The following is a 12994-nucleotide window of genomic DNA, read 5'->3' on the forward strand; positions in this document are numbered from 1 at the left end:
CCAATAGCAGATGAAATCAAAGGTCAGCACACAGTGGTCGCTATGTCCCAGTGGAGCGTTAATTGTTACCTGATCAACGAAGTGTCTTTCATTGGTGATGACCAAATCCAAGGGGGATGGTAGTTGGCCTGCGCGGTATCTGATGGGTGCAACGACATGTTGGGTCCAAGCGCTCTGCTGCAAAAGGTCCGCCTGATTCGACGCGCTGGAGTTCACTCCACGAGGACTTTGGGGCGTTGAAGTCACCTACCAGCAGGATGTGAGTGAAATGATAGTTGTAGGAGAGTTGCCCAAGTGTTTGTGTGAAGAATTGGTCATCTTCAGTGGGACTCGAAGGGCTACGGTAGACCACGCCGAGAAGGAGAGAATCGGACCCGCGCAGCGGGATTTGGACCCACAGTGCATCGCAGAAGGGTGCAGGGTCGGTGTCAGAGAGGACAATCGGGATTGGTAGGGCCGCATGTAAGTACAGAGCAACCCCACCAGCCCTCCTTCGTTTTGAGTCAGCTCGGAAAAACAGAGTAACCGTCTATCGAGATCTCCGCGTTAGAGACATCTGGTGTGAGCCAGGTCTATGTGAGTGCGATTGTGGACGGTTTTTCAAGGCAAGGTGACTGTTTAACATCGCCGAGTTTGTTGAAAAGGCTGAGGCAGTTTTTGGACAAGCATTTCAACACTGCCTCTGCTGCCTCCGAGGGTGAGGAGCCGAAATTTGAGTGACCAGGGTGGTTAGAAGACTTAGTAGTTGTGCACCAGGTTCCAAGGGGGCCTCTAGGGCGATGTCTGCTTCCGGCCATTGTGGTTTTTGGGGGTGCTTTTCGCTTTTTCGTTCCGTGAGAGCTCGGTTTGCTCGGGCTTTTTGGCCCTGGGGGACGGAGTTTTTTCCCCATGGGCGAAAATTTCGACCGATGCATTTGCAATGTCTTTGCAATGTCTTTGCAATTCCAGGCCCCAACGATTTTTACCTAGCTATCTCAGGATTCGAGTTTTCACGGATTGCATGATCGGAGCTTTCACCCAATATTCCCGGATCGGTTTTGTCGTTGTCATCCAACGAATGCCGTTCACCTGGAAAGCACAAGTGATAAAGGGTGTAGCGCTCATTTTTAAGCTCTCAACGCAAGGTAGTAAGCTTGCCAGTGCGATGAATGGTACAAGAAATGTCTAATAGTGTTTTGGACTTGGTTCTAGATAGAGCGTGGGAGGCCGCTGGAGGAAAGTTATTACACACAGCAGTTACCCGAAATTATGAATAATTTGCCTCATAGAAATGTACGCTTTGAGATTGAAAATTTTACCATGTCACTACCGTGTGCTAATGAAGTCAACAGGGAAAAAACTTTTGGCCAAAACTTGTTCAAACAAGACATAAGTAAGTATTAATTCTCCTTTGAGGCGACAATACTCATGGAGAAAGAGGTCATGCACAACGAGGCACTTTTCATAGTCCATGGATTTAAGGCTGACAACCGTTTTCGTGGTAGCTCATTGAATACTTTCAATGAGGGTTGCGTCCTCACTGCATCCTGAGTGGACAACTTAGATGTTAGATTCAAGAGGTGGTCTGTCGTAGGCCTCATGGAGTATTCGGAAGTCCATGTTAGTAATACGGGATAAGGTGCGCCGAATAAGCCGTAGATCGACGAGTGCCTTTTGAACCGATGTAGTGATAAGAACCCGTTTGATGAGAGTTAGGTACCCGAATACTTTTTAGCATCTATTACCGTGATGTCTACTAGTCTGCTCACACCATTCAGGGAAAGACGTCGCTTAGTCTCTCCCGAATAAAATATGGGCGCGCCTTTTGGCGTTCGGGAGAAGGTGTCAGTCCAACGACTACTGCTTTAGAGCGTCTGCGTCCATTTAGAGGGCACTGGTATTGAAACTACAAGATTTCAAGTCTTCTGCGAAAAGTAGGCATAGACTTGCCAAAACATCTGGAAGGTCGTTGACGTAAATCAGAAACAGAAGTGGTCCCAAAACGGAGATTTGAGGAACTCCAATAAAGGCCGGCGCCGGAGAAGACTAGATCGAGTCTACTCTCACTCAAAATGTTCTGTCTGATAGGAACGTTTCAATTCAGCGTTAAATATTCCTTTAATCCCGTTGGTCTCGAGTCTTTGGATCAGTAGCACGTGTAGGACTCCATCGAACGCTTTTGAGAAACCGAAAAATATAGCATCCGAAATGAATCCCTCATTGCTGGATTGGGTTAAGCTGTTCATGAATACGAGCCTGTTCATCGCGCAAAAACGATTTGGGAGAAATCTGGTTTGAGATGGAGATATCAATTTGTTGGTTGTAAGGTGATCTAAGTTGGCGCATTTCAGAATAGGTTTCACCACCTAGAATGGCACGTCAGTGAGGCCACTGAGCCTGTAGCTGCTGGGCAATATTCTGCTACCAGTTTTGGCGTGACGATCGCTACCTTCCAAGCGTAGAGATTGCCTTCGTCAAGTGACTGGCGAAACATCAGGTAGAAATTCTTCGCCAGAGTGGACAATGTTTCCTTCAGGATCCTTAACTGGACCTCGTCTGGCCACGGATTCGTGTGGCTTGTGTCCCCCACCGTGAATAACAAGTCGTTTAGAAGCTAAGCGTAGTTGGACCTTGAGAAGAATGAATGTGACGAGGGCACCGGGGCTGGAGATATACCCGCATATCGTTCTCTGTGAAACTTATATACAACTACTGAGTCACTCGGAGGATCCCCGTCACTGTCCCTCAAGGAGTACGCGGATGGCGTGTTTCTGCGACGGTCCCATGCAGTTGAAAAAGCACATTTCCGTTTTTCCAGGCGCGGTTTGGAACGGCGGCTGTTTTTTCCCTGTTCCATAGCTGGATTTCTGAGTACCAACCGTTCCACATTTTACGGAACGCCAGCTCGTGTTGTTTCCTGCAGTCAACTTTCTGAAACATGGTTGCGACCTCTTGTACATAAGGCAACGAACCCTTTTGGGTTCATCCACCTTCGTGATGGTATTTCTCGACGGACTTCGCGTAAGCCTCGTAAACTTTCTGGACAATGAGCCTATGTAAGTCTTCCACTCAATCTGGTCCCAGTTTGAACCGCTCAAGAAAGACGCGCCTGCCTGAGGAGGCTGCACGGCAGAAGTATCGAGTCCGCATTTGCGGTTCGGGGTTTCCGGCCCATTAGCACATATTGTTTACTACTTCCTTGTGGAGCGTTTATTATCACCTGATCAACGAAGTGACTTCCGTTGGTGATGACCAGACCAAGAAGGCATGGTGGTTGGCCTGAGTTGTATCTGGTAGACAACATGTGCGAGGACATGTTGGGTTAAATAGCCCTGTTGGGCGACACTGATCAGCGCTGCTGCAAAATTACACTTCGTCCCACGCGCAGTACGCCATTGGAGCGTTGAAGTCGCTTGCCAGGAGGAAGCGATTAAGGTGGTCGGCAAAAGAGGGGTCCTGAATTGTTCTTATAAGAAATCGGTCATTCTCCCAGGGACTCGAAAAGCAATGGTTGACCACAGCCAGAGGGTAGAATCGGACCTGCGTAGCGAGATTTAACTCCACAGCGATCGCATAAAGGTAAACGAATGGTGTCGGAGAGGACACTCGAAATGGTCAGGGCAGCACGCAAGTATAAATCCACTCAACCAGCTCTCCCTCGCTTTGAATGGCCTCGAAAAACAGAGTAGCCACCTGTCGAGATCTCCGCGTTAGAGACATCTGGTGTAAGCCACCTCTCTGCGAGTGCGATTAGGAGATGGTGTTCAAAGCAAGCCGACTGGTTAATATCGTGGTTTGTTGAAAAGGCTGAGGAGGTTTGTGGACAAGAATTTTAACACTATCTTCGCTGCTTCTGAAGGTGAGGAGTCGATAGGCATGCAGCCAAAGAGGTTGGCGCGTTTACTAGCTGTACGGTAGGTTTGAGTTTAAGGCCTCAAAGGAGCCTCGCCGGCATACTTGTCTGCATCCTGTTCTGGTGGTTCCAAGAGCTGCCATTCATTTGTACGTTTTTTCGCCTTGTGAGAGCCTGGTTTGCGTGGGCCTTCTACCTTTGAAGGAGGTGGTCCCCCCCACGTTGGTAAAACCGCCGATAGCTGCCTTTTGTAGCTCCTCTAATCTAGCCAGGATGATACCCTGGGGTACATGCCAGAACCTGGACGAGCTTAAACCAGTTTCACGGGCCTTTTACGGGCTTTTTCCTCAATTTTCCGTGAATATCGCTTAAATGATTGAAAGTTTCAATGTCGAGCCAATCGTTTCGATTGAGAATTTGTTAAAATTGCCGATAGTGTGCTTTGGCACCATGGGGTTTTAGGGTGTGGATTGGTGATACATGAAGCATGGTTTATTGGATGTGTTCCCGTTTGATCGAGTGTGCCTAGAAATGCAGGTAGACCAGCGAATAGAGGATATAGACGGTCTGAACCCAAACGTTATGTGGGACAGGGGGCTGAGCACCGAGTTAGGGGGACAGCATGAAGGATCTCGTGAAGCAGAATGGAGAGTTGTCAGGGCTGTTTCTCCTGGTAGGCTACAAGGTATGAGTGACGGCAAGCACAGGTGGGGTGAAGCTAGGAGTTATTGCTTTAAAGGAGTAAATCTGATTATAAATACCCGGCCACTCAATAGCTACATTTACAGGTACATGTTTGGAAACCCATGGGATCCCTGAGCTCCATAGATCAAGTCGTTAACGCTTTAGGTTGTGAATGTTTCGTATAGACCCCTGTTTGACCTTGCTACGTCCAATAATGCGTAGGAACACTGGCTCTTGACATCGCGACATCAGTGTGCACACGGATCTTTCATTATCGACAATGCGACTGCTTGAAGAAGTGATAGGTTTGCCTCTGCAGTAGTATTGCTTCCGTGCAATTTTACCTAAGTTATGTTATAGATCATTCATTTTTTTCAAAATCACTACCGAATAAGAATGGCTCCAAAAAACGAGAACTGGATTGAATTCCTATTACGTTTGCAACGATGCAACCAATAAATAAGAACTTAATCCGCCACAGGTGGTTGTTTTTTAAGAATGAGGTTGCAGACGGGCAACACGTACGAGTATGAAGGGCCGTCATTGAGAGTTTGATTAGGCTATTATGTATAGGTGAGGCCACAAAACCAGCGCCGCGCACAAGTATGGGGTTAGCAGCTGTGATGACCAGCTAAGGCAAACGACAGCGCGTGCAAATGTGAGTATGGCAGGACGCCTTTAGCCGTGGGATTAGGCTGTCATACGTAGTTGATGCCTCATGACCAGTGACACGCATCGGTGTCGGCCTAGAAGTTGCGATAAGTAGCCAAGATAAGCGAAAGCGCGTATAGTTATCATTATAAACAGCAAGGGGTAGCCTTATTTCCTGGCACTGCTGTTGCGCCTTACGACGTTTCTCAGCTATTCACCGTCATTCTTTTCAATAGAAAAGATTCCGTTGTGTTGATTATTCACATATAGATATCCAGAAACTGCATTATCTAATAACTGACTGTGTGTATAATAGGAAGCATCCATAAAAATGCACACCTGCTTCACTACCGGATAATGCAAAAAGTTGTCCTACATTATTATACTGAACGCAAGGTGGGCTTCTTAGAAAACCGTGTTGTACCAAGGTTCGTTGCGCAAACTCATCTTATTTAACATCTCTTCTGAGTATGACGCATAAAAACGTTTTTCAGTTTTCCACGTGAGTGGAATTTATCTAAAACATTCCCGCCTACTTAAAAACCGTTAAAAAACGTTAAAAAAATCGGTCAATTTATGCTCATGTTTGATTTTGTGCTTCATCTCGTAAACTGGTGCTCACATGCAAATCGGAAGTAGTTGCTGACATTGAATATTCACTCTCCTGAACAAAATGCTACGAAAAACATCACTAGAACGCCCAACCGGACTAGACTGATTCCCTATAAAATTCTCAACTTCAAAAACCCGATTGTGTTGGCGAAATTTAATTTGATTTACTTCTGGAGAGAGGCACAGCTGGAAAAGGATGCAAGTTGGGTGTAAAATAAAAAAACACCAATAATAAAAGCATCTGAAATGTATGCTGGCGTAATCTGCGGCGTCACTGACACGACACGCCCAATGTGGCGGCTCCCGGTACGGAACTTCGAGTGACGCGTAGGTTCGATGGTCCCAAATATCAAAGAGAAGAATTGGGTGCAAAAGCATACGGGACAGTTTGCACAAGGGTAAGCGAATTTATAAAATTAGCTTCAACCGTCCATGTTCGTAGCGTCAACAAACGTACAAATATGTCACTGACCGGTACATTTCACTGTTAGCTCCCGCACACCATGCAACATTGGGTATGATGCTGGGTCAGTGGCGTGAGCTGCGGTCGCCTCCTCCGACGGAAGTCTCGTGATTCCGATTGGCGGTGCGACTGCATGGAACTCATGAGGAAACAAGTCAGGGTAGGGTTAGCAAGCGGGACGCGAAAGCGCGTGGGTAACTAGATCAGCTGGGTACATTCACACACAGATACACATGCCAATACACAAGTGAAGGATGGGACAACCTCTGCGGCCTCCCGGATTAATTTGAAAAACCCCACTTTTCGTAAGCAGTCCGTTACATCGGGATCAACACTAGTACTTACGATCCTATTTGCCTTTGTCCTTCGTGGTGAGCGCACAGTTATGTATAGACCAGAATCAACTTGGATTTCTTTATGGGCGTGCAACATTTTCGCTTGTCTGTCCACCGCCAATGGAAGGTGTTACCAACGGTGTATTGATATGCCGGAATCACCTACTATGGGTTTGTCAGTAAGCTAAAAGAGGATATCTTTTGATTAACTTTACGAGAAACGACTCCGCCTGTTGTGTACCAAGCGCGATAAGGTGATTCCTCAGGACATAGTGAAAGTGGCACCGGAATTTCTCTATGCAGGTTTTTTGCCGACAGCGACGCATGACTTTTGGCGGTAAGCACTGGTGCTGACACAGCCCGATTATCACATTACTTTTCACATACTGCCTTATCGTAGCGACAGTGAGTTCGCTGTCACAGATCAAGGGGCATGTGGATAACATGGAATTTTGGTTTACGGTTGCAAGGGCTTTCCACGGCTGATTCAGGTCAATTGGGGGTGATTGTAACCATTTTTCATGAACTACAAAATCATCAACGAAATTTATACACTCGAGGTAAACGTACTCGCACCCATTCATCCATTTTCAATCTTAAACAAATGGATTCATTAGGATTGCATGGTCTGATAAACATGGTAGCTGAGTCCCCCTTTCGTTGGGTCGGCAATTTGTCTGTTCAATCAGTTTCGAAATGAGACTTCCCAAAGAAGTATCCCTTTTCATTCCGATGACCTTACCATGACTGACCTTTGTGGAGAGCAGGCTTTCTGAGTGTGCTTTCAGAGGGTACAACACCATTCCAACAACATATGTTGTCACATTCTGCAGAGTCTGCTCCGACGACCAATCAAAGTTCGAACCTGGGTGTTCGACGATGGACGCCGGGAACGGGGTTGGTGGCATTCAGAAGTTTCATTTATTATGCAAGCACCGGTTTACTGTGATATCACGATAGATCTCTTTGTTTGAGTAGGCTGGTCTGAGTCTCTAAGTATGAGAAAATCTAAAACGGTGAGACTGGCATCCTAAAATGGATGGTTAACTAACCTGCTCTATTTGTCTAGCTACTTAAAAGCAGTAAGTAGTCTATGGTCATGTGATAACTTGACAGCAATCCTAATTTCTCCATAAGTGTGCGTCATGCAGCAAGGAATTCTCATCCCTAGGCATAATTTAGGGCGTTCCGCCAAATTTTCATTAACATCGGGAACAACTCGGTTAGCTAAAAGGCAACCAAAGCGAAGCCCAAAGACATTCAAGTCCTGATGCACCGCAATTCTAAACAGCCTCGATGTCTGTGAGACCTTAGATGGTTATACATCTGAAGTAACAACATAAAATAGGCAGGCATCAAAAATTTGATGCCGTAATTTTTACTCTACATACCAGGGCTTCACATACATCCATAAGACAATGAATTCACTGCTTCAGTAGAGAAAAAACATTTCGCGGAGGGCAGGCTGAAGTTCGATGTGCTTGCATAAATCCGAGAGGGACGTAGAAAAAAATAATGTCGAATTATTCACACAAGCCACTATAGGATGACTATCGCCCTGTCAAGTCAAGAGGGCAAAAAAGCAAAAGGCACAAAAGCAAGCGACTCAAATGAATTTTTGAAAAGTTGATACTTTCAAGAAACTATATAGTTTTTCAAAGATATAATTACTTGGCTCCTAATGTTTTTTCTTAATTTTTGCGTGTGGATTTTAGGGAACACTCACTTTATCGTCAGCACTTTAATCCACTAAGTCAGCTGGTGGCCAGAAGCCTTTCCGTTCAGGTTGTATTTCAAGCACGTTAACTCCGTTTGTTCGCACTGACCGTTGCACTTCATTCACGACAAACGTAAGAATCTTGTGAGGCCGCTTGTCTCGAAAAAGCTTCAAATAGGAAGCGAAGTTAGATTTTCTGCAAGTCCTGGACACACAGAATGTCTACAATGCCAGACCGAAAGCTTTGAGGGCTTTGAGGGCCTTGAGGTCAACCTGTAGCGGACTAGGACTTTACCAGCGTGTTCGGATAAATTAACAAGCAAAGTAACCAATACAAAATCACAAAATCACGATAGGAAAAGAATGAGTCGTCAAATGGGGACTCACGAATGTGTAGATCCAATAGTCCACTACACTGATCCAAATGCAGTAACTGGCTGTGAAAGGAAATATTCACTTGTCGGAATTTCCCACAGATGATTCCGCGTGCGTGACATATTCCACGGTAGGAAGATTATTCAGGGCTAAAAAAAATGTCACAGGGATTTGTTGTGACGTTCAACAGTTGACACAAACACAGAGATTTAGTCACACTAGTTCAACAGTCTACAAACAGTTCAACGGGGCGTAAATACACCCGTTCAGCGAGAAGTCAGCAGGTCGCACCGAAAAATTGTGTATTCGTAACATTAAAACAAATGTCACGATACAATGTGAACGACAGTTACAAAGTGTGGTTTAAGTTCAGGAAGAATGGTAAATGTGACAACGGATTACAGACACCACAAACCCAAAGTCCCAGGGTAGAGCATGATAGTCCGGATATCAAGACAGCTGAGGCGGTACAAAAGGCTGATTACGCTCAAGCCCAATTCAACTCTGGCAACTAGCCTATCCTTCTACCTCAAACGGGGCAGTGGAAGGACTGACATCTCAATGAGGTATTTTTGGCAAGATTTGCTCTCTACTTAACGCAGGTTTCGTTATTCAGTCGTGAGGCTTCAACGGAGTTATATACAGGAGGTTGCTGTTCACATCCGGACTTTCATGAATGTCTTCCAGATGCTTAGCTCCCGTAAGTCATGCGACCTTGACCAAATGTGCCAGGAATCAGTTAGAACTTTTATGGATCTCCTACGGATAGCCTTAACGGTTATGCTTGATCTTTCACAGGAGCATGATCCCATGGCAGATGATTAGATCAGCGCGTTGGCAGTAGTGCTAAACAAAAGTAGGGGCGGGTAAATCGTGAAAGATCATCACCCCACTGATACAGCTAGCCAGATTTCCATGCTCTTGGGAAGGTAGGAGAAGGTGTATTTGTCACCTAGCTAATCCAAAACTTCATCATGATTCATAGCCACACCATTTTTTGTTTAAACGGCCGTGTTCCTGTTCTGGCGTAATTATTTCAGTGAGTCCACACCAAAGGGAAGCACTGGACTCGAGTTTTGCTCTTATTAGAGCTCATCATCAGTGCATATCCAATGGCCGTGTCGGGATTTGAACCCCGGACGCTCGCCAACGGCTCGGAACACTGCCAGATCTGAAGATAGTTAATAGACTTGTCACTGGTTGCATAGTATGCTTGTAAGACCTCACTGTAAAGTATGGAACAAACGACTTGTTCGGTTTTCAATGTCATTCTAACCTTAGAAAACGAAAATGGTCACTAACTAAATGTGAAAGGAGATGTCCCCTTGGCTAGGGTTGAATAGTGTACTTCACGATCCCGACTAGTGACGTGATACAGCCCCCCCCCCTCAGTTAAAAAACCCTTCAGTTTCTCAGCTTCATACACAGGGCCAGGGTTAGGGAAATCTTTGCACACTTTGTTTTGTTGTCTCCATATGCTGATGACAATGGGACCGTTTGTGACGATCTCTGCCATGGCACAGATTCCGTCACCCTTTGGAGGAATCTGCTTAATTCCACTGTGCCCAAGGTCAACTCCTATGCATCCGCTCCTGATTCTGAGTGATTGACCAATCAGGACAGATCTCACTAGTTTCACTTGAACCTGCTCATAAAGCATTCTTCTACACTCTTGTTCCGAAGTTTGTAGGCACCAAATCCTCAGGAATTTTATCGCGCACAATAGACGCCCACGATGGCAGAGTCACCAAATGATTCAGAAGAAGTAATCTGTAGTTAATTTTTGTTCTGTTGAAGACAATTGGGTAAGTTGATCAAAGGGTCTCTAAATCACCCATTGATACCTGGCAGCACCTTGAAATGAGTGACTTCAGATCAAGTGTAATCATGATCCGTAAGGTAGATTGCACCGCTTTCACCTAAAGTAGACAATTTGCTAATAATGGAACTTTTTAGTTGTAAAGCATGAAGTTTTACAACATTTAACCGGGAGGACCAACTATCTGACCAGTTTTCGAAGGTCTTCGAAGAGTTTTGTCAGTAATCCACTCCATACGTGATCGCCCTCTGTAGTTCGAGATCACCTGCATATGCAGGGCGTGTTCAATTAATGCGGACGTAACATGAAGCCACGTAAGACACCATTACGGCGATGCACTGTATGCGAATTACATTCGGTAAACCTCAAGATAATGGTTCAGTGGATGATAAACTCTGCTATCCAATAGGCAACTTTGAAACCCGCAGTCGATAATTCTGCGAAAGATGGCGGGGTGCCAGATTTAAAGCTTTGTGGAAATCCAAGGGGAAGACGCTAGCTGGACGGCCAGCGTCTACCGCGTCCAGCCATTTTACTCTGATGATATATAGGTTTGAACTGCATGGCCCGACCTGGCAAAATTCTTGATGATCCGTTGCTCATTGATAGCGATGCCCTATAGCCTCTCTGATTGGCCAGAAGGGCGAATTGGAAAACTTGTTTTTTGGTGCCGACTAGAGACAACAGACCTACTGAAAAACTACTGTAAAATATAAATAATAAATCGCTCACTTGTAGCACTCTTTCGGTACCTAGCTGCCATGCTACAAGAAGAAAGTACAATGTCTGGGATACCGCCAAGTCACCCAAGCCTAGACAGAGGAAGTGGAGAGGCAGAGATCAGGTTCGAACCACGGACCTTCCAGTCAGTAAATTTGAGTTCTAACCACTTGGTCCATCTCACCCCCGGAAATCATTGACGCGGTCGTGTTCCATTTATCCTTTAATCTGGGCTTCACATCGGGCGTTCTCCGTCCGGAGGATTCCGAAGCGAAGAATGTATTTGTGGTGCAAGACGACCTCCTAAAAAGGGGGAGCTTACTGTCCGCCAGATTCTTCAAAGTGTGTCCTCGGTGTGATTCAACCGATCGTTTCGACGCAGGCTACTTTTGATCTCGTTGTGCCATAACACTACACTAGTCAGCAAGGGGTTTCACAGTACGCTCCATCGAACAAAAGTGACAAACGAATGATAACTCATCTTGTCACCGTATGGTTTACTCGAATGTACACTTCTTTGAGAAGCAGGTAAAGATGTTTGATGGCGGTGAACGATCTACCGGTGTAGTTTTCTAACAAAAACGTCCAGCGTACATTTCCATAAAACAGAAACACCTACAATATCGCACATCGGACCTGCAGAAACCGTGAACCTTTCACGTACGTTTGTACGTCTGGAATGGCATTAAACCTGTCAAGATTAGGGATGCAAACAGACAAGTCTTGACTGACAAAGAAAGAATAAGTTGACGCAACACACTGAGACAACCACCGCACCACATTCAGTCCAACAATTCATCGCAACCAATAAACACAGATTCTCAGCGGGTTTCATCAATCGGAATTCGCAAATGCCTGCCCGATGACACGGCTCATTTCCATTAAATCATTTTACGCAAAGGTGCCTCACGGGAGTTTTCTCTTCACGTGTGCTTGCCAGAGACTGTGCGAGGATACGCACCTATCGTTCGCACAGGGAAGTTTCCCATTCCTGAGATGTAGATAAATCAGATGTATGCACTCTTAGACACGCTATCAACAGGCGGTATTCCACATCTTATCACCTTGAAGAAATCATTGCTCCGAATTCCAGTGCAAAAATGTCAACCTGCCATTCGGTTGTAAACTTTAACCGAGAATATCCGGAATAGTTCGTTTACTTGGTGTGGCACAATGTACATTGGGGTGGTAACCGGACTGAAACTAAGAAACGTGAACTTAAATTAAAACGGAACTACTGAATTGTTTAAAAAATAAAGCCTATCAGCTAAAAAACCAATTGTTGGTCGATTCTGCTTTGTATCCCGGCTCGACTCAACGCTGAATTTATATGCTTTTTCTTTTAAATTTGAGGCAATGTGTGTCATACTTAGGAATCGTTTCAGCTATATCGTTCCCACTACCAGTTTGGTGACCCTGGTGAGATAACGAACCTGATTTGTCAAATCTGGTCAATTAGTCATACAAAGCCATGTACGGTTGTTCACAGGGCACAGCTGTTGTTTTATGCCAATGATTTGTCAATCAAGTGTTTAGTTCATCATCATTGTCAACAGAATGACATTAATCTGGTCATTAGTCATACAAAGCCATGTACGGTTGTTCACAGGGCACAGCTGTTGTTTTATGCCAATGATTTGTCAATCAAGTGTTTAATTCATCATCATTGTCAACAGAATGACATTAGTGTTCAACACCGATGCTTCACTGCCGTACAACCATGATTTATTTGAAAGCCTTATTGTAAAGAAAAGAGTAAAGGTGGACGGGGAAGGGACTTAGTGCT

General features: G+C 45.3%; 2 protein-coding genes across 2 annotated transcripts in view; one reads left to right on the top strand and one right to left on the bottom strand.

Moving 5' to 3' along the window:
- Nucleotides 1–3729: 3729 nt before the first annotated feature.
- Nucleotides 3730–12994, bottom strand: part of T265_00603 (hypothetical protein) — a gene marked incomplete at both ends in the record, with an annotated part of 11532 nt that continues 2267 nt past the window's right edge. Inside the window, 4 exons of the mRNA XM_009164431.1 lie at nt 3730–3832; nt 3937–4091; nt 9721–9840; nt 11221–11300. Coding sequence (XP_009162695.1) covers nt 3730–3832; nt 3937–4091; nt 9721–9840; nt 11221–11300 — 458 coding nt within the window. The remainder of the gene's footprint in view (nt 3833–3936; nt 4092–9720; nt 9841–11220; nt 11301–12994) is intronic.
- The window catches only part of T265_00602 (hypothetical protein), a gene marked incomplete at both ends in the record, with an annotated part of 6738 nt that continues 6308 nt past the window's right edge, over nt 12565–12994 (top strand). Inside the window, 3 exons of the mRNA XM_009164430.1 lie at nt 12565–12627; nt 12765–12856; nt 12885–12969. Coding sequence (XP_009162694.1) covers nt 12565–12627; nt 12765–12856; nt 12885–12969 — 240 coding nt within the window. The remainder of the gene's footprint in view (nt 12628–12764; nt 12857–12884; nt 12970–12994) is intronic.

Source organism: Opisthorchis viverrini, assembly GCF_000715545.1.
Source record: "Opisthorchis viverrini unplaced genomic scaffold opera_v5_6, whole genome shotgun sequence".
NCBI classification, from domain to species: Eukaryota; Metazoa; Platyhelminthes; class Trematoda; order Opisthorchiida; family Opisthorchiidae; genus Opisthorchis; species Opisthorchis viverrini.